The sequence below is a fragment of the Agelaius phoeniceus genome, chromosome 1, assembly GCF_051311805.1.
Source record: "Agelaius phoeniceus isolate bAgePho1 chromosome 1, bAgePho1.hap1, whole genome shotgun sequence".
Taxonomy (NCBI): domain Eukaryota; kingdom Metazoa; phylum Chordata; class Aves; order Passeriformes; family Icteridae; genus Agelaius; species Agelaius phoeniceus.
In genome coordinates this window covers 113163689-113184490 of record NC_135265.1, presented here as the reverse complement: position 1 = coordinate 113184490, position 20802 = coordinate 113163689, and the positions used below count along the sequence as shown (strand labels likewise).

Sequence of the window (20802 nt, the reverse complement as noted above, 5' to 3'; positions counted from 1 at the left end):
TATTTAATGCCCTCTTTACCACAATCTTTAATATTAAGACCAATTATTTGCCTGGTAGCAAACCTCTGAGCTGGGAGACAGGGATAAGGAGCAGACTGAAGCCACCATAATCCAAGGGGAAATGGCCAGTGATCTGCTGCAGCAGTTAGGCACATATAGGTCTATGTGGACAGGTGGGATCCACTGAAGGATAGTGAGGGAGCTGGCACAAGTGCTCAGTGAGTCACCTTCCATCATTTACCAGCAATCCTGGCTAACCAGCAAGGTCTCAGTTAACAGGAATTTGGCAAATATGATGCCATCTACAAGACAGGCTAAAAGGAGGATTTGGGGAACTACAGGCCTGTCAGCTGGACCTGGGGCAGGTCATGGAGCAGATCACCCTGAGTGCCATCCCACAGCATGTACTGGACAACCGGGGAATCAGGCCCAGCCAGCACAGGTTCATGTAAGACACATCCTGCCTGACCAGCCTGATCTCCATTTACGACCAGGTGACCAATCTAATGGATGAGGGAATGGCTGTAGATGTTTTCAGACTGGACTTTAGTAAAGCCTTTGGCACAGCATTCTCCTGGAGAAACTGTGCTCATGGGTGCACAGTTCACTGGTGTCCTAGGGTGACATTATGATGCTTGTATCCCCAGTAGTCTGTTATGTTTATGAGGCGGGGAGAAGAAGGAGCACAGAGTTTCGTTATCAGCTGCACTCCCCCACAGTCTTCTGGAACACAGAAATCCACTGTAGTTGTGTGGGCATGGACGGGGCATAACGCCACACTCCCTTTGCTTTTTAGTTAGTTAGTTTAGCTAGCTGGGACAGTCTGAGTTTTCCCTGGACTGTTTTTCTTTCCCTTTTTCTTGGAACCATTTGAACCTGCTCCAGATCAGGATCCGGGGAAACATTGAGAATTTGCACTTTGTAGCTTGCTGGGGCCTACTCTGGGCCACAGCCTTTGCCAGTGCCGGAGTGACCAATAACTGAGCAACCACCCACTGGAGAAACTTTCTGAATTTGTCATCTCTTTAGAGCAGTGGATGAGTTTTGTCATCTGGTTTTGTTCATTTTGTGTGCTGGAGAGTGCCTTGCCTGTTAAATAAACAGGTTCTTTCCATTTCTCTCCAAGGAAATTTTTCCAAACCAGTTTGGGGGAGGGGCTGTGTGGGCTGGCTTTTTGGGGGGTGCCTTTTGGAGGTTTTCTCCCAGATTTGCCCTAAACCAGGACAACTGGGTAAAAAAATGGCTGGATGGAGAGGCCCAGAGAGTGGTGGTGAGTGGAGATACATCCAGTTGGTGGACAGTCATGACTGGCGTTGTCTAGGGCTCAGTGTTGGGGCCAGCACTGTTTAATATTTAATATTGATCTGGAAGAGGGGATGAAGTGCACCGTGAGTTCACAGCTGACATCAAATTGGACAGGAGTGCTGATCTGCTGAAGGGTAGGAAGGCTCTGCAGGGGGATCTGGACAGACTGAATCAATGGACTGAGGTCAATTGTATGAGATTCACAAGACAAAGTTCCAGGTCCTGCACTTTTGTCACAACAACCCCAGGCAGCACTAGTGACTAGAAACCTGCACGATGAGAAAGGACCTGGGGGTGCTGGTTAACAGCAGCTGAACATGAGCCAGTGTGTGCCCAGGTGGCCAAGAAGGCCATCAGCATCCAGACCTGATCAGAAATAGTGGGGCCAGCAGGACCAGGGCAGTGACTGTCCCCCTGTATTTGGCACTGGTGAGGCCACACCTTGAGCGCCATGTTCAGTTCTGTGCCCCTCACTCCAACAAGGACATTGAGGTGCTGCAGCATGTCCAGAAAAGGGCAACATGGTTGGAAAAGGGTTTGGAGCATAAGCCCTGTGAGGAGCTGCTGGAGGAGCTGAGGTTGTTTAGCCTGGAGAAAGGAAGGCTCAGGGAGACCTTATCACTTTCCATAACCATCTGAAATGAGGCTGTAGCCAGCTGAGGGTTGGCCGCTTCTTCCAAGTAACAAATGACAGTATATCAACATGTCAGTAAAATTAAACCTGCTGATTTACATTCATTTTAATCTCAGATTTCTTTTTTTCTTTTTACTGGTATCTTCTATAATATAAATATTACCAAAATTAAGTACACCTTATATTTTTCTAGAGTGTGCATTCTGTGTAAGATCTATGGAATTATGAAGCTTTACCAATTTGAACTTTGCTTTTGCATATATGTTCATATATCTTTTATGTATATGAAACAAAATATCACAATAAATATCATGTTAGCTGAGCAGCAAGCTTTTCATAGGTAGTTCACTTATTTAAAACACTGAATTTCTGGTGAGAAATTCCACAGATGCAATAAAAATAAATAAATTATTGGCTAGGAAGACTATGCTAGGATGTTGTTTTGAACATCTTGAATTTTTAATGTTTTCTCTCTGCTTCTGGCAACCTTTCTTCACCTGTGATTAAACTTAAGGAAAAGATGAAATGCAATAAAAGTTCAAGTACAAACTGTAGGCCTAGATATGGCTACAACAAAAATGGTAACCCTGCCTTTAGACTGCATAACTCTGTAAACTGTTGACAAAAGACCAAAGTCTTGTCTACTCCAAGTTCTGAGTCAAAAGCCTCCTTCGAGTGAATGAAAAAGGCTATTATTAAGAAAATTAAGAAACAAGACTGTGGCTGTACATCACAGAATCATGGAATGTCTGAGTTGGATGGGACCCACAAGGTTCATCAACCCCAACTCTTGTCCCTATACAGGACATCCCCAACAATCTCACAATGTTCCTGAGAGTTTTTTTCAAACTCTTGCCCTCTGTGAGGCTGATGCTGTAACCACCTCCCTGGGGAGCCTGTTTCAGTGTTCCATCCTCTAAGCAAAGAACCTTTTTCTAATATCAACCTAAACCTCACAGATACAACATTCCCTTGGGTCCTATCACTGGTCACACAGAAGAAGAGATCAGTGTCTGCCTCTCTTCTTCCCTTCACAAGGAAGTTGTAACTGCAATGAGGTCTCCCCTCAGCCTCCTCTTCTTGAGGCTGAACAGACCAAGCGACCTCTTCTCATACAGCTTCTCCTCCAGATCCTTCACCATCTTCCTTGACCTCCTTTGGAGCTCTCTAACAGCTTTGTATCTGTTTTATACTATGGCACCCCACACTGCTCCCAGCACTCGAGGTGCAGCAGTCCCAGAGCAGAGCAGAGCAGGACAATCCCCTCCTTTGCCTGGCTGTGATGCTGTGCCTGATGCAACCCAGGACAGGGCTGGCCCTCCTGGCTGCCAGGGCACTGCTGGCTCATATTCACTTTGCCATCGACCAGGACCCCAGGTCCCTTTCTGTGACACTGCTTACCAGCTTCTCATTCCCCAGCCTATCTGTACATCCAGAGGTTGTCCTCCCAGGGACAGAATCCAGCTCTTGCCCTTGTTCAAATTCATAAAGTTGGTGGCTGCTCAGCCCTTAGATTTGTCAAGGTCTCTTTATAAAGAGTCTCTGCTTTTGAGGGAATCAAAAGTTCCTCAGCAAACTTATTTAGTATCCCTTTGAGTCCTGAACCCAAGTCACTGATCAAAATGTTGATGAGCACTGGGCCTAAGATACAGCAGAACCCCACTAGTGACCAGTCACCTAAATTTACTCTGTTTACTATAACTCTTCATGTCCAACCATGAGCCAGGTGCTCACTGATCATGTTTATCCAGCTGTCATAATTCCCTCTAGAAAATATTCTGAGAAATATGAAGAGCTGTGGCATAAGAGTTGTACACAACTCAGGAATTCATAAACAAACAGAGGTTTGGTTTTATGAAGAACTCTGTTCCGATGACAAGGGGACATGTCAGAACCACATCTTGGTCTTCACTTGAAGATTTAATTTAGGGTGAATTATATGCTCGTGATACCAGATTATATTATTTAAACTGAAACAAAAACACTTGGTTTCAGTAAATTATTGTCAGTTCAACAGAAACTACAGCTCATCTAGATCAGTTTTGACATCTGCAAAAAAAGAATTCACAAATGAAAGCATGATTTTTATCATAAAAGCAAAATTAGAATTGTAGCATCTAGTTGAATAAATCAGTTTAGGATCTACTGCCATAGCCTTTTTACATACAGACATACATACCTATATAGATTCCTTAGACAAGTCTGATTTTGTTGTTGCTGCACCAGTTACATGTATTTTTATTGTTATTTGATATCAATTTTATTGATGTTATCTATTTATAAATTCCACTTCCTAAAACATTCAGAATTCTCAAGGGTTTTCCAGATTGTAATTCTGTTTAAATCTGTGGTATTGGTATTTAAATCTGTGGGCTGCTATTTAAAACATTTAATAGAAAATATGAAAGTACAATAAAACAAGATGGAAACTAAATGGCAGATCAGTATGGCTTATGTTTCAGGTTTTTAAATTATGATCTATATTGGTTTATTTTTCTATTTTCATGTATTACAAAGCCAAATACTGAATAAAAAACCCTTAGATCTATATAAAGGAAATTTTGCATTTTGTGGCTAAGAAAAATTTTTAAAGCCCCTTGTTTCACTTCAAAGGTGTCTTTTATTAAATATCTGATCAGATATCTGTAGCATTTTATCCCAGAGACACTCTGCTCCACAATGTTATCCCACTTCAGGTAAGATTTCAAGTACACATTACCAGAAGTAGAAAACTCTCACCTTAAAAACAGGCAAAAAAATGTACCTAATCATCTTTTGAGAAAAGCTTTAGAAAATGCATGTAATATAAGTAATGGAAAACATTCTCAAAAACTTTTCTCCCTTTTTTAAAAATAAATATATTTTCATTTGAAGAATTTTAATTCCTATGCAGAGAAAAAAAATGTAGAAGGAAAAACTTTTGCAAAATCCCTACTGCCCAAGTAAACTGTAATCTCATGCATCATGGCACAATCTCAGCTGTAATAATTTGCCACATTTAATTCCCAGCCATAATTTCTGGCTACTCTTTTTTCCCTCTACAGAACTGTCTGTCTCCAGAGTTAGCTAGAGCTCCTCCCTGTTAATGTCCTTTATTAGTACTGCCACTTAGCTATTATACTATAACTACTCTTCTGTGTAATTCCATCAAGGAGATTCAAGTTCTTACCGTGTTGTTGGGGTGGTAGTTGAGATGCAAACCACTGTCACATAGGGGAGAGGATGTGCCACTGCTTTGGTCACTGGGGGCACCTAATACAAATACAAATTCACAAAAAAATTCTTTGTTAATCTATAATTAAAATTTGTATATGTACGAATGCATTCTCCCCAAACCTAAAAAACTTCTATCATATATAACACTCATTTACTTTCTCCATTCAGCCAGTATCTCTTTTCTGGCTTGAGTGGATTGCCTTTGTAAGCTAAATGGAGGCTCAAGAAAACCTTTCCCAATGCTTTGATTAAAAAAAGTTAATGTCTGCTTGGTAAGAAAAAAATCCCACAATGTTTCTTTCAAATTTGACAATAAAAGGGAAGTGTATACCTTCTCTGTCAGCTTTTACTGGAAAGAATTTGTCAGATAACCCTTTTGTTACTCTCAGTGGAGTTTACAGTTCTAAATGTTCTTGTAATGTTTTAGGAAATTACAGTGCTGCTCCTCAAAAGTGACATGATAGGACCCATGCAAATGCACATTCCTGTGCATCACTCAGGCCACTCTGTGATACCACAGCCTTTCATAAAAGGAAGAAGGTACTAGGATACATTTTTATTTAAGAATACAGTGTTCCGATTTTTTTTCTTGTTTCATAAAATTTAATACATAGGCAAAATAAAAAGACAATGTTCCATCAAATGTTTGTATAAAATGCTATTTCATTATTTAGATTATTTAATTCCTACTAACTTAAAATTAAAGGCTGTAAGTATCCAAATCAAATATTTATTGTTATGTTGCTTTAAACTTGAGCAATTTAATTTACTCTCTTAGAGAGCAAAAAGCAGAAGGAAAGCAGAGGTGGCAAAAGGCACAGGCTGATATATAAATACGGTTAGATATGCTGCAATTGTCTATAATTATGCATCCACACTTACAATTTAATATAATTAAAGGAAGACAGCTGTCTCCATATGACCCTCATGGGGCTAGTTCACTAAAACTCAGTTTGGACTAAAACAAAATACTTATCATTCCAGAGTAATTTATTCTTAGGCAGACAGACATCTCCACCAAAGTCTCTGAATTTTAAACAGCAAAGTCCTCCAAATATATACCCACAATCTCATTTTCACATTTACAAGAATAAACTCCCTGGGACTAAAATACTAGCTGATGCTGCCCAAAAAATTGATTTTAAATACTCTGCACCAGGACGTGAGCTATTGCAAACTAATGTAATTCTACTGTTTTACCTGCAACTTTACTGACTCACACCAGCCAAATGCCTGGTTATCTGTTTTTTCTACCATAGATAGCATTTTTTCTCTTGAAGTCAGTGTTGACACAAGCCCTGGCAATAGGATCAACTCATATTTAGACACCAATGCTGATTGTAACAGCTGCTGTCAATCACCCTCAATGCACAGTAGTTTCAGAAGCTGCAAGTGTTCATGGGTACTGAATTGAGGGTTCTTTGGTCATGTAATAAAGGCTTACATGCACAGTCTTCATTCAGTGGCAGTTTGAGAAAAGCAGGTGCTCTTTTCAGAAAGGACACAGTTAGGGTCACTTCTTCCCCCGCATTGCGAAGGACCTGTACCTGGAAAAGAAATAAAGGCAGACACCTTGAAATAAACACATTATCAGAATGCATTAGCAAATGTAAGCAACACCACACAGCTTTCCCATTCCAGAATGTAACTGCTTAGCAGTTTATTGCAATTACATTTGTTTGAGAAGAAGGCAAGAGGTGAAGCTTGCTATGCGCTTGTCTATTGTGTTCCTAGCCACACATACAGTTAATGGGGTGAGAGGGGCATTACCCTTCTGTCTTAGTACTGGCTTTGACCTGTGCAGACTTTCTCCTTGAAAATATTCTGCTATGTAACTTCTTCTTTCAGGTCCGGAATCATCCCCCCTAGCATGTATTTATTTTAAAAAAGAAATACATACTTTTCTCTTTGCATATATATTTTCTCTTGTCTTATAAATCCTCAACCAAAACAACAGCAGTAGTTTCCACAGCTGTACCATAATCCTATAAGCAAGTCTTTCCAACACTCAGAGTTAAATTTAGCTGACGTGCTCCAGTATGGATGAGAGACCTAATCTTCATCACAGACACAGAGGAAAAGAACCTATTTTAAGCCTTAAATCTTAGATAAGCACAAGCTTAGGTTTTGCCAAAGGGCAGCTTGCATTTTGGACACAGAATGTGCAAAGAACCTATCCAGTTGGGAATACTTTTAGCCTTCCTGTACTCTCCCCATAGTTGCCCTTTGGGCTTCTGTTCATCTTTAGCTTTTGTGGGAGACAGCTGTAGACACCCCAAACACACAGCAGAATTAGGACTCCAGGCACCTCCCAAGAGTAGCAGTAAGGACACAAAAGCAACTAAGCCAAATGTTGCATTAAATGGCTGAGGAGGAACATCTGAATTGGTTTATGAGAGCCAAGAACAACCAGATCTGTTTCAGAGAACAACCATTTCCTGTTCTGGCTCTATAACTTCAAAATTCTTCAAGGGCTGATTTAATTTGGGTGTACAATGACAGAATGTCATGTCTCTCTGAGTGACTGTGTTCATACTGTGAAGAGCCAGATCACAGGCAGCTGAGAGCTGCTGTGAGAGAGAGCTGCTACACAGTGAGACATTAGACAATCATTTTAAACTAGAACATATCTCCTCCCTTTCTCCTGTGTAGCTGGAGAACACATAGGCAACTCTTCTATCATGCTGCTGCTTGTGAGAAAGCCTTGTAAATAATTAATGAAGCACTGTTATTCTTTGATTATGCTTGTCAATAACCTACTCAACAGAGTTATTTACATGCATGTGTATAACTATACATTGGGATGCTTTCACATGCAATCACTGCATTATGGTGTAAACTTAAAGTAATTCTTCAGGAAAAAATGTCAACTTTGCCTTCAAACACAATATTGCCTACTCCAGGGTGGTTGCCACAGAGGACTGAAATATGATGACAGAATATTTGATTCAGTAACTGAAATTTTAGGGTCTTTATTGTTTAAAATAGCACAGTGGTAGCCAATGCACATTTTGCAGTTTAGTATGGATTTACAAGTATGGGTGCAAATAAACACAGAAACACCACAACAGATTTAATAACTTATACTGCATCCAAAAACTTCATCTGTAACACAGAATCATGGAATCACTTTGGCTGAAACATGAGTCTCTTTGATGAGCTGTTCCCAGTTCTGATGCATTTTCTATCTTAAAATTTGTAAGAAGCAATTATTTCTTAGACAGATGACTTGTAATGTGCAGAAAAGTAGACCAAGACTCTGAAGTCCTGAATTCAATGGGAGATACCATCCTATATCCTCAGCCTCCATAGAAAATTCATTCTTTTCCTCCCTTATGTAGCAGTCACACAGTTCAGAATAGTCAGAACCAAAGCAGAAACTTACAGGTATGTACTCTGTATTGGTTTGACAGATGTGGACAGACAAAGTGCAGGAAAATACAGCCACTCTTTCTACTGTTAAAAAAATGTATTCCTTTTTTACTCAGGAACAGAGAATAAAAAAGTGAAGAAGTTACAGCATTACTAACTTTAATTTATAAAGTCACCTTTTAAGATAAGAGTAAGTGGATATCATCTGTGAAAGAAGCTGAGACAATAACAGCCCTAAATCGTTCTTCCAAGAGTCTACATGATTTCACTTGATAATATATTGCTTTGCAAAGCCTGTAAGAGGCCATAAGTAGCCTACTGTGACTTTTTTCTCTTACCTCTCTCTCCCTCAAACCTCTTTATCTCATAGGATGAAAACTTTAAGCTGGAACACAGTTCAGTTGAAATCAGCAATACTTATTCAGTGAAATGTATTTTGGAGTGTATGAAGCATATAATCCAGAAAGTGACTAGATTTTGACATGCAGAATAAAGACTAAAGAGAGATAAAAGAGAAAACTACTAGGTAATGATTACAACAAAGAGCAGATGAGTTATCGATTCAATTTTGCTTACTTTCTAGTCATTAACAATACCATTCTGGGAAATAAGGTTAGGTGAAGAAAATGAGCATTTTAATTACTTTATTGTCTTTTTCTAGCTTTCAGTTGAAAGTTTTACTGTTATTTTACATTCTTTGTCTTTAATTTACATATGAAATGAAAAATCAAATTACTAAAGATAATGACAAATAACAGTCTGTATCAGTACTGAATTTAAATTAGGGCCTTGTTCCCACTGTGTATAAATGGTCAACAAAAAATTCAATATTACTGAAACATAGCTATATGAGTAAAGAGATTTTCAATTCACTACTGCTAATAAAGAAGCCATGTCTAAATTTGCATAAAATAAAAATATTTAAAACATTTTGTCATCCTGGTTGATGGCAAGTGGAATATGAGTCACCAGTGCCCTGGCAGCCAGGAGAGCCAACCATGTCTCCTGGGCAAAACATCTCCAGCTGGGCAAGGGAGGGGATTGTCCTGCTCTGCTTTGCTCTGCACTGGGGCAGCCTCACCTTGAGTGCTGGGGGCAGCGTAGGGAACCACAATATAAAAAAGACATCAAGCTATTAGAGAGTGTCTAAATGAGAGCCATGAGGATGGTGAAGGGTCTGAAGGTGAAACAATACAAGGTTCACTTTTGCTATGTTCAGCCTGAAAGTGAGGAGACTGAGGGGAGAACTCACTATGGTCTTCAACACAGAATTCCCAGTGCTAAATACAGGGAATATTTGTATGACAAAAATTTAACTCAGCAGTAATCCTAACATTTCCAATTTCCCAAGAGGTTATATATTCCTATTGTAGGCCATGGAGAAACTCCCTTCAGAAGAGATCTGGCAATTTCTAAAACAATGTGTCTTAAATTGCAGAAAATGCATGACCAGACACCATTAAAAAGAATTGCTTATTGTTTGGATCATTGAAAGGCAATGATCTATTTTTATTTTCACAGGCTATATAGACTATTCAAGATAATCTATTCAAGACTAGTCAAGATAGATTTTTTTGTTAATATTTTGGAGATATTCTGTGAAGCCTTAGATTTTAGGCATATGAATTTACCTATGTCAAGTTTTAATTTTTCTAGTTAAAAATGAATAATAGTAACACTTAATATGTTGATATAGAAGTTGTATGGATTATATTATAAAAAGATATTTAGTACTGCTGTTATTACTTTATTTAGCTTTATGTTTTTATTTCAACTAGTGAATAATACCAACTATTCATTTGTTGGTACACAGCATCTAACGAAATCACCCCTGTAACAGGAAAAAGCCATGACAAAGAAAAATCTTAGCATCTCCTCATCAACATTATAGCTATATAAATTGAATTCCTGTTGCTGTTTTAAAAACCATATAATATATTTTTAATTCAAAATGAGTACATGTGGAAAGACCTATACAAACAGAAGCATTAAATATTGTCAATAAACTTTGTTATGCAAAGTATTAACCTTACTACCAGCAGGACCAAGAATTAATTTACTTCTACAACGAGTAGCCCTATATGAAGTTAGGATGTTCACGAATGAAATGAGATTGGTAAAAAACCCAGTTGTGCATGTCTGAGCCAGTAGCTGTGTGAAATAGTGACAAGAGAGTCAGAGTTTCTGGAGTGACAGTGACTATATTTTTATGCAATAACTGTAATGACTGTAAGGGAGCTATTTGAAAAAGTAAATTTTATGGTGATGTGTGATATTGCTGAAGAAAATATCTACATAGCAACAACACTAATCCAAATTTTTAATAATGTCTACAATGATACTGCCTTTTAATTTTATAAACCCTTTCAAATTCCCAGTTCAAGAAAACATTTGAGCATATGCTGAAGTCTCTCTCAATATATTCAGGAAAGCAATGAAGGATGAAGTCCCTTCTGTAAGTATTCTTTCCTGAATAAGACTGTAAATCCCCTCTCAAATTACCAGCGAAATTTACCCACCAATAAAGTGGTAAGGATTTAAAACAGAACACTTATTTAGATCCCAAGATCTATATTCTCTCGAATTGAAGCAAATTTCACTCTTCAGTTTTTAAAGAAAAATTCAATTTCTTGGTGAATACTTGAACTATACAGATTGGGAAAACAGAAAAAAAAGAAAAGGTAGAAGACACCTTTCTAGCCACTTTACAGTTACACAATGCCCAAGCATCAGGTCCATCAGCAGATAACAAAACACACATTTTAACACAATCACACAGAGGTCAAAACCTACAAGGCTTCCTGCACACAACTGTCTTGGATTTGTGTTTATTTAAAAAATCTATTGCTTTATTTAGTAAAAGTGCCATGTAATTAATACAGAATCATTAGGAACACACCAGTGCATAGTGAGTTTTTAATTCCTATGACCTAATATTTATCACGGTATTTGCCAATAATTGAAGCTAATCAAGAAATATATTATCAAGAGGTATCAAAGCTTCTTCCCTTCAGAAAATTTCTCTTTCCAATATACAGAGCGAACTGCGTATGGTGTATATGGCTGTATATAGAACACAATTCTATGACAGAAGTTCCTATTCAGACTGCACAACTAAAAGTATACTTCAGACTATAGTTTGACACTATCACAATTGCACATTTTAAATTTTCTGCTTTCTGGCTCCAAAAACCGTGTTAGATATTTAGATGCAAACCCAAAGGGCACTAGAATTGGGGGCCATCTCAAACAAGGGACAGGAACTGGAGGGCTGAGTGGTGCACTTCCCAAAAACACAGGAAGACCTTCTATTCTGAGCTCTCTTCTGCTGGTATCCTGCTGCTAGCACTGTTTTGAAAAAGTTCAGGGGGATGCAGTAACATAAGAATTTACTGCAAAGACACCCTCCAGTGCCCACCACTAAAGAGTTATTCTGAGAAGTGCAGATAGAGGTTTATGGACCTGCAAGATGAAAAAGCAATGGAATTGAAGCAGCACTTGCTTCATGAATGTTCCAGCTACTACAGCACTACAGAAAAGATCATTTCAGAGTAACACACACAGAGATTCAGGGTTTGATGCTTTTTGACAAGTCCCATAAGACTGGCCACTTAGAAGAAAAGTTACTCTTGATCCCAGGTGACAGCACATGTTTTAGCTAGACCATTAGGTGGTTTCTCAGATGTACAGCATCATACCAGTCATCTTATAGATATATTCAGGCTTCCTTCATTGATCCTTGCTCTACCTATTTTCACAGGCTCATGGGCTTTAGTCACAGAAGTACCAGAACATGCAACCTTGACACTGTTGTAAAAAGCACTAGTAGAAAACTAAGTGATCCTCCTTTAAAAATAGATTTCATCATCTTTCAAGACTACATGCCAAGTAGGCTGCTTATATTAGCTAACACTGAGAGACCTGTACAGAATTTCTTTCACAGGAATGACTAAAATAATCAGATGCAAGCAATATGAATAAGTGTAATGAGGAAGTAGGAGAAAGAGATTAATTTAATAAAAAATTATTGAAAACATAATTAACCTACAAAATAAAAAATATCCACCAGGCAATAGAAGACCAAATATGGATCCCACAGAGGACATAGACTCCTGACAGTTCTTTCTTCAATGCACAAAAAGAATACGATTTCAAACTTTTAAGTTTAAAACTTGTGGAATGGAGCACTTCCAAGTTTGTCTAAAAGATCTGACTGCAGCTTTCTGGAACTCTTTAACTTTTCTTATGTTCCACAATCAACACGAAAATGTCTATTGGTCTTTCAGTCAGAATAGTAGTATGCTGCAATTAATTATTGCTTAGCTGCATGTTTATGTTTTGAAAGGTAATACAGCAGTGCCTTAGCAAAAGGTATCAATGCAAACAAAAAAAAAAAGTCTGCAGAATTTTCCTGGTTTTCTTCCCTTAATCATAGTATCAATAATATCACTCAAAAAATACTGCCATTAAGTGCCTAATTTGCATTCTTAAGTCATATACCCTAATTTTGAATTCTGTTTCTCTAAAAGCTGCACATACTGGTCATCATAGTTCATAGTAAATAAATAGAAGGCCATTACTCCAATACAAAACTATGAAATGCAAGGAATTAAAAAATGCTATGTCTTCCAAAACTGAGAACACACCCTGGAGGCCATGACTCATAGGTCATATGGGACATCACGGGTCCTTGAACTGAAACATTTTATACCATACTCCATACTCTGAAATACGAAAATTAACAAGTCCTTAAATAGATGCCAACTATAATACACTATTTATCATGATCTGCCAGCCAGTACATTGAATCATCTCAACTGGTGGTTGATTCTAATGCAAATGTTCATTTCAATATCAAACAAAGGGTCCTGTTAATGATTCTCAACCTATGGACTACTACTTGTGTGGGACTGTGGTCCATTGAAGAAATACACAAAGATGCATTTAATAGCCATTCAGCTCTACATGATAGGCAGTTATTCAGGACAAGAAAATACCTACGCAAACACCAAAAAAAACTCAAAGAACTAGAAGACTTCAAGCCAAACTCTTTCCAAGCTTTATGAGCTTTTTTGGTGTATCTCTTAGTAGTGAGTACATGCCAGAGTTCAGAACTGCCTATCTTTGTTTTCACATTATCTCCTCCATGAATGGCTCTACTTCTCCAGGATTATTCAACTACAGTAAATGAACTTTGTAGTTACACAGTTTTACAAAGTTCTCCACTTTAAACACTCACAGATGTTCCACTTTTTAAATGTGATTATGTATTCGGCTGCTGGGCACTTTCTCTCTGTCGAGGCTAATTCATGAACACATATTTTCAAATTAGATATGTAATGGCTTCCAAAGCAACTGGCCAAGAGGAACAAGATAAATCTCTTAAAAACACTGAAAATGACAGGAATACCAATGGAATTTTTCTCAGTGTGCTTGAAATTAAACAGCATGTAATTTACAATTTTTTTTTAATATGAAATAGGAAACTTGAATACTTTTGGACAATAAAAAACTTTCAGGTAGTTAAAGCCTGTATCAGGAATAGTGGCCAGCAGCAGCAGGGAAGTCATCCTTCCCCTGTACTTGGCACTGGTGAGGCCACACCTTGAGTGCTGTATCCACTTCTGGGCCCCTCAGTTCAGGAAGGACATTGAGAGGCTTGAGCACATCCAGAGGACGGCAACAAGGCTGGTGAGGGGCTGGGAACACAAACCCTGTGAGGAATGACTGAGGGAGCTGGGGGTGTTTAGCCTGGAGAAAAGGAGATTCAGAGGTGACTTTGTCACTCTCCACAACTCCATGAAGGGTGGCTGTAGTCAGGTGGGGGTTGGTCTCTTTCTCCAGACAGCAACCAACAGAACCAGAGGACACAGTCTTAAGCTGGGCCAAGGGACATATAGGTTGGATATTAGGAAAAAGTTTTTTTACAGAAAGGGTGATAAAGCACTGGAATGGTATGCCCAGGGAGGTGGTAAAGTCACCATCCCTGGATGTGTTTAAAAAAGACTGGATGTAGCACTCAGTGCCATGGTTTAGTTGAGGTGTTAAGGCTGGGTTGGACTCGATGATCTTGAAGGTCTCTTCCCACCTGGTGATTCTGTGTGATTCTAACTGTGTATTACAACTCTATGAGACTTATAAAATCCCCACTTGTATTCAGGCAACCTACTCAACTCCACCATTAGTCAAATGTTATAAATCCATAAGCCTAATTCAGATTCCAACTCATTTCATTTACCTGTATGTTTCATCTTCACATACAACACACTTTCATTAAACTGTATATATGTTTATTTAACTATATATATGTTTAAGTAAACTTCTCATCAGCAGAGCTCAGAAATTTAATCAGGAGCCAGATTTTGTTTGGGATCAATTTAATCAATATTGTCAAAACCAGATGTTTACCAAAGCTTCTTTGGGAGAAATGTGTGAACCCCTTAAGCAAACAACACTCCTAAAAAAATGGGAGAAGCCTTTACACCTGTGTTGCAACAGCACCGATTGACTTCTGCACAGCTTTCCACAGGCTTGCACAGCATTGTGTGTGCAGTGGTGTGTACAGCCAGATGAATGATAGGCTTTCCCATCAACCTACAGAGGATTTGTAATTTAAGATACAAGATTTTTGGACTTCATAATAATTGGAAAGCAACCATGATGGTAGTCTATGCTGACAATGTTGTTTGGGGCTTCTTCTCCTTCCAATTAGTTATGGAGAATATTCAGAAAAATCTATCAACATCTGTAGCACCTATAACACATTTTAAGTAGGCTCCAGAGGCTTTGCACATTTACCTTCAAAGATGCATGACATAAAAATTCAAATATTTTTTCTTTTCTTTTAAGCAGGCCATATTTTAATATTTGGATAATATTTAGAAATTCTTCTGACTCATCATATCTGCACAAAACTCTTGTGGAATCAATCTTTATTACTCATACAAATAGTATCATTTTAGTGGATTTTAGTCCAATGTAATATAAAGTGTTGAGCATAAGCCAGAACTGTAATTTACAAATTATTTGTAGGCTACCAACCATTCTTTGGTGGTGCTATTCTCTAATAAGGGTTTCAGATAGTAAGAGATCAATAAAATCATCTTTAAATGAAAGCAGAAAAATTTAATAAAACACATTCTCTTGGACTAAAAAAAAAAAAAAAAAATTATTTAAGGTAGGTATAATATACACCAACTAAATACCCCATCACAGATTTCCCCAACATCTATTTAGGCCAGCTTTTGATTACCATCCACCAACCTGCAAAAAATGATAGACTATATGGGAATAACACTTTCTGGTGATAAAAGCTGCCCCAAACAAAAACTTTGTGCTGTATACAGGCCAGAGCTTCAGTCATTAAATTACTAATTAATGAAATGTGAAAACCAGCACAACAGGTAATAATATCAGTATCTCCTTTGTAGAATATTAAGATTTTGCTCATGGCCTGCAAGTGTTACAGCACACAATGCATGATAATGCAATGACTATTCTAGAAAAAAATAGAGTGTATAACACATGATCTATCCAACAGTGTAAGAGAAAACAACATAATCCAGCACATTATCATGAGCTGAATTGAAGAAAAACATTGTATTTTATCTCTCAAAACCAAAAGCCACATTTTAGCAATTGTCCAGGAAAACCTTAGAAGAATAACCTTGTACTTATGACTCTCCACTCCCAATACAAAAGCCACATAAAATACAAAATACAGCAAAAGGCTAAAGACATTACCCATGTTACAGAAAGAAGAAAAAAAATCAATATTTAAAGGATAAAGCACAATTTTCCATTTATCTGCATGATTCCTAGACTTACCAAGTCACAATTCAAATGATGATCACTAGAAACCCTCTTATGAATGGATATGTATTTTTCTTTTGCTGGAACATATTATACTTAAAAAAAAAAAAGCTTCATACAGAAGTTTTGCTTTTTCAAATTTTTAAAGTAAGGGTAAAAATCAAAACAAAGTAAAAAGGGGAAATGTTTTTTTCCCAGTAAACTGTGACAGAAACTAGACAATAACTTGTAAATAGGGTTTTCAAATTTTTCAGGTAACGTGTACTCCTCAACAGCAAGAAATAATTCTAATCAAATTATTCATTTAAAGATGTTGGACTTCTTTCTTTTCATAGTTGATTATAATGGACATTTTTTCTTATTATAGTAATGATCTTGAATGGTTTGACCTTTTTAACCCTGATTATTAATGAAACAATGAAGCTGCTTAATAATCTATTAAATATATAAGAATCTCCTGCTTTTTTTAGTCAAATTGCTCTTACAACTCAAATTTACCAGGAAAAGTGCCTTCCTGGTTGAATTCTCCATGAAATTTCTAAGACAGCTACTAAATACTAAACAAGTACAATTTTTTTTATGTTTACAATTTTTGAAGGCCACATTAGTAGTATTCAAAATGCATACACATTACCAGACTGAATAACATGCCAGCTATTGTTCCTGCTCCTAGTGGTTGAAGAGTGAAAAATATCCAGTTGACACATTATTTTGAAGTACAGTCTTAAAATTTTAAGGAATTTTATGAACAGACATATGTCTATAATTGCTGAAAACAATATAAGTGTTGCATGGCTTGAACATTTTCCCTGACTATGCAGAGCTCCAGGTTTGGGGAAAAAAAAAAAAAAAAGATCATTCCCAGACCAAGAGTTTGTTCACACTAATCCCATTGCAAGGCTGGGGTCAAACACACAGCTGGTAGCAAATTTCACATTTACATATTCAATATAAAATTTGCTGTTGGCAAATATGACCTTAACATTTAGTGTTCATGAACAGTCACACTAATCAAGCACCAGAATATAAATGCTCATGAAAAATGAATAAAAAGTGGTCCTAAAGAGTTTGAAATCAAATTCTAATTCTATATTTGAATAAATATTACTCTACAAACCTATTCCTATTTGTTCAGTTTTGAATGTTATCAACTTCAATATGACAAAAAAAAATAATTCCTGGACAAATTTGTATTTGAAGTAATGCTTTAGATCAATATAAGCAGTTAATTCTTCTAAGCTTCTTGGCTGCTCAGGATCTAATCTCTGAGAAAGTTATTTTAATACTTCAGGGAAAGTGCCCAGTGGGAAAAGTTCTCAGCTGGGAAAACACATAAGAATTCTGTGATTCTGTAACATACTTTCACATGCCATTTAATGCAGTAGCAGTTTTTCTGCCCCAGATTAATTGCACTGCATCTGGTTGAAGTTGAGAAAATTACTTTGTTCTTCAAAAATACTTGTAAAAAAGAAATTCCCCAGCTTAATATGATATGTAAATTTATAATTGTAGGCAAATACGTACATATTCAGCTAAACTGGGATCCAATACAATTATAATTTGAAAATTTCAGAAATCATATTTCCTTAACATTTTTTAAATCATTTTCATCAGTGTCTAAATTTTAAAGGCAAAACTGGATTTGGAGGTACTCATGCTGTATTTTAATTAACTGAAGAACATTTATAAATATTTCGGAAACAAAAAAGATTAGTATATAATTCCAAAGAAGTAAAAAAGATTTGTATTTCAGCACAATGACAAAAAAGTGCTGAATTACAGTTTTAATCAGTTTATAGCATGAGGTCTTTGTAACTTTCAAAATTAAGCATAAATCTAATATATTAATCAAAAGTGATTAGGCTACTTATCCGATTGCAACCCTTATTTTACCTTTTCTTATTTTCTTAATTAAGCAATAACACCACAGAAATCCATTCTTGCCAGCAGTTAGTTACCATTTGCGAGTATAAAATCTTATAAAAACAATAAATTATCGACTATTATATAGAGTGATGTGTTTTCAGAAACAAAATTTGCAACATCAACTATAAAAGAAAACCAGAATCATTTGTATAATTCTATTACATTGCTGCTAGGTTATTATGCAAGAATATTAAAAATGAGTGCATGAACTACAGGTCTCACTTTTAGAAAGTTCAAGCCTCTCAAACCTTAATAATTCTAGTTTTACAATTTTCTTTGTGCTCTCATTTTCTATAAAAATTCAGAAAATAAGAAAAACACTGCTGATGCCACATAGCTCCATGATATTTAATGAACATAATATACAGATGCTTTGACTCAACAAAGGATGCCCACATTTAGATAGCACTTTCCTGTTCAAATATAAAGGTTCTGGAATTCTAAAAGCTGCAGTTGTAGAAGTAAAATCAAATATTTAAATGTCTTAAAGCCTTCAATTTCCAAAGCTCCCAGTCTTTTAATAGGGAAAAAAAAAAAAAAAAAAAACAACCAAAAATTTTGTTTCGAAGATTTGTTGTTGCCATTGTTGTGTAGGTGATTCACTTTACCCTAAAACCTCACTTATTGGTTGATGGAAAGATGCTTTATTGTCTGTGAAAACTTGCAATCTTTCATGGTGATGGATATTTAAATAAAATATTTTATCTGTTAGCATTCATTATGGTAAACTTTAGCTCTCACCAACATTTCTCTGCAATCACTCATTCAGAAATCACACATGACCTGAAGTGCACAAGGGATTTTGAATATGTTTTGTATTTGATTTCCCATATAAACATATGGAAACAAACTGAACAAACAATATCAAAAAACCTCAAGAAATCTGAAAAATGGTGGAAATTTTGTGAAACATGCCTGTCTATCCATTTACTACATAAGTACTTCATACTCAGAATAGCATAAGAAGGGAATGCATTTCAGAAAATCTAGAAACCTCCTCATTACTTCCTACTGCAAGGCAATGCTTAAATATGGGAGTTTACTGATGTAGAACAATCCCTTGAAAATTCCTTTTAACAGGTCAGCACAATTAAAATCTTTTAAATGCTCTCAATCACTACTGGCTTGACAAGGGCAAGTGAAGTGGAATAGAGCTATGAACATTTCCTAGATCACATTTAAAGATATATGTCATTATCCTGGTAATTCCAATGCAGCCTGAGGAGTGACTATTTCCCATTTTTCTCAGAAAAGGATTAACAGCACAGGGAGGTAACTCTTGCAGGTGTCTGCCCAAAAATCTAGAGAACGCGTAACTGTTGTAATTTTTTACCGAAGAGCTTCTTCCCTCAGTAACCAATCCTGCATGGAAGTTCTTCTTGTGACCTGTGAAACTCTTACTACTGCAAGCTGTTTTACTGGCCACAGTCTTTCAAAACAGCTAACAAGAAACAGGTAGTACCAAACTAAACTTGTATAGCAGCATCAGTACTATCAGGGCAAAAGAAAAAAAAAACCAAAAAACCAAAAACATCCAGAAATAGGCCCAGTGCTGACAAACAGATACCAAAACACCAGTACCATACTGTACCATACTAGTGGTTGAGAAGTATGGGGTGGGCCATCTGGAAACCTCCATGTATCTGGCTGGAACAGGCCAACACTGGATACTATTGAAAAATTATATAGAGTCCATTCTCCTTTCCTCTTCCTCCTCCACCGATCAAACTGTCAAAAGACAAAGACCCAATGTAGAGAAAAAAAGACCTAAAAATATGTATAGGTGTTAGATAATCCCTGCATTAAAAGCTTTTTCCTGGCACCCACTTGATTTTACTATAGTGAGAACAATGAAATTTCTGAAGAGTTAAATCAGGTATTTTAACTGCTGGAAAGTTGTCAGAAGACTATGTGTGTGCACATTTGCACTTCTTTGAGCACACCTCCTGCTTGTCACTCACTCCTCCTGGCTAATTAATGAGTACACCTGCTCTAGTCTTCCCACTGCTCTCTCAGGTCCACATCAAGCCATCAGAAATACAGAAGTTGCCTTTTGGAGGTGAACATTTGCTTTCAGTCTATATCACATGGTTGCTACCTGTTTAAAGAAAACATAACTGGTGCCAGTTGGACAGTATTTTCTAGTTATCATGAGTAAATGAAACCTTCTTAATAGTGACCAGAGAAGATAATTTCCATGCCCATAGAAGTTTTCATTTTTCCTACATTAAGTTGGAGGGTTTTGTGTCTGTTTAATTTTTCTACCTTTTGGAGGCTATGCCCAGAAAGAAAAACACTGGGTCCCAGAACTAAAGTGTAATTGAGGTTTAGCTCCACAACCAGGAGATGCTGTGCAGAATGAAATATTTCAAAAAGTCTTTTGGAGGGTAAAGTGCACTCATGTACAAATAAAGATGAAAATATTTGCTCCCTAAGAAAATTTGCTTCCTAAGGAAGAAGAGAAACCTGATCCTTTACAGTAAAAATATCAATGTAAACAAGGTCACAAACAAAGCATATTTGATGGTACACACTTT

The 20802-nt window shown here is 37.0% G+C and overlaps 1 protein-coding gene across 7 annotated transcripts in view; it reads right to left on the bottom strand.

Annotated features, from left to right (window-relative positions):
• The window catches only part of SNTG1 (syntrophin gamma 1), a 319691-nt gene that overhangs the window by 102754 nt on the left and 196135 nt on the right, over window positions 1-20802 (bottom strand). For 5 of the 7 annotated variants that reach the window (XR_013184136.1, XM_077185430.1, XM_077185439.1 and 2 more), the window contains exons 8-10: window positions 19847-19993; window positions 6600-6702; window positions 5109-5191 (exon numbers count right to left, since the gene is read on the bottom strand). Coding sequence is in view for 6 of the 7 variants with exons in the window: in XM_077185430.1 (XP_077041545.1) it covers window positions 5109-5191; window positions 6600-6702; window positions 19847-19993 (333 nt within the window). In the remaining variant the exon portion in view is untranslated. The remainder of the gene's footprint in view (window positions 1-5108; window positions 5192-6599; window positions 6703-19846; window positions 19994-20802) is intronic. The other 2 variants (XM_054633700.2, XM_077185453.1) reach the window with 1 other exon arrangement.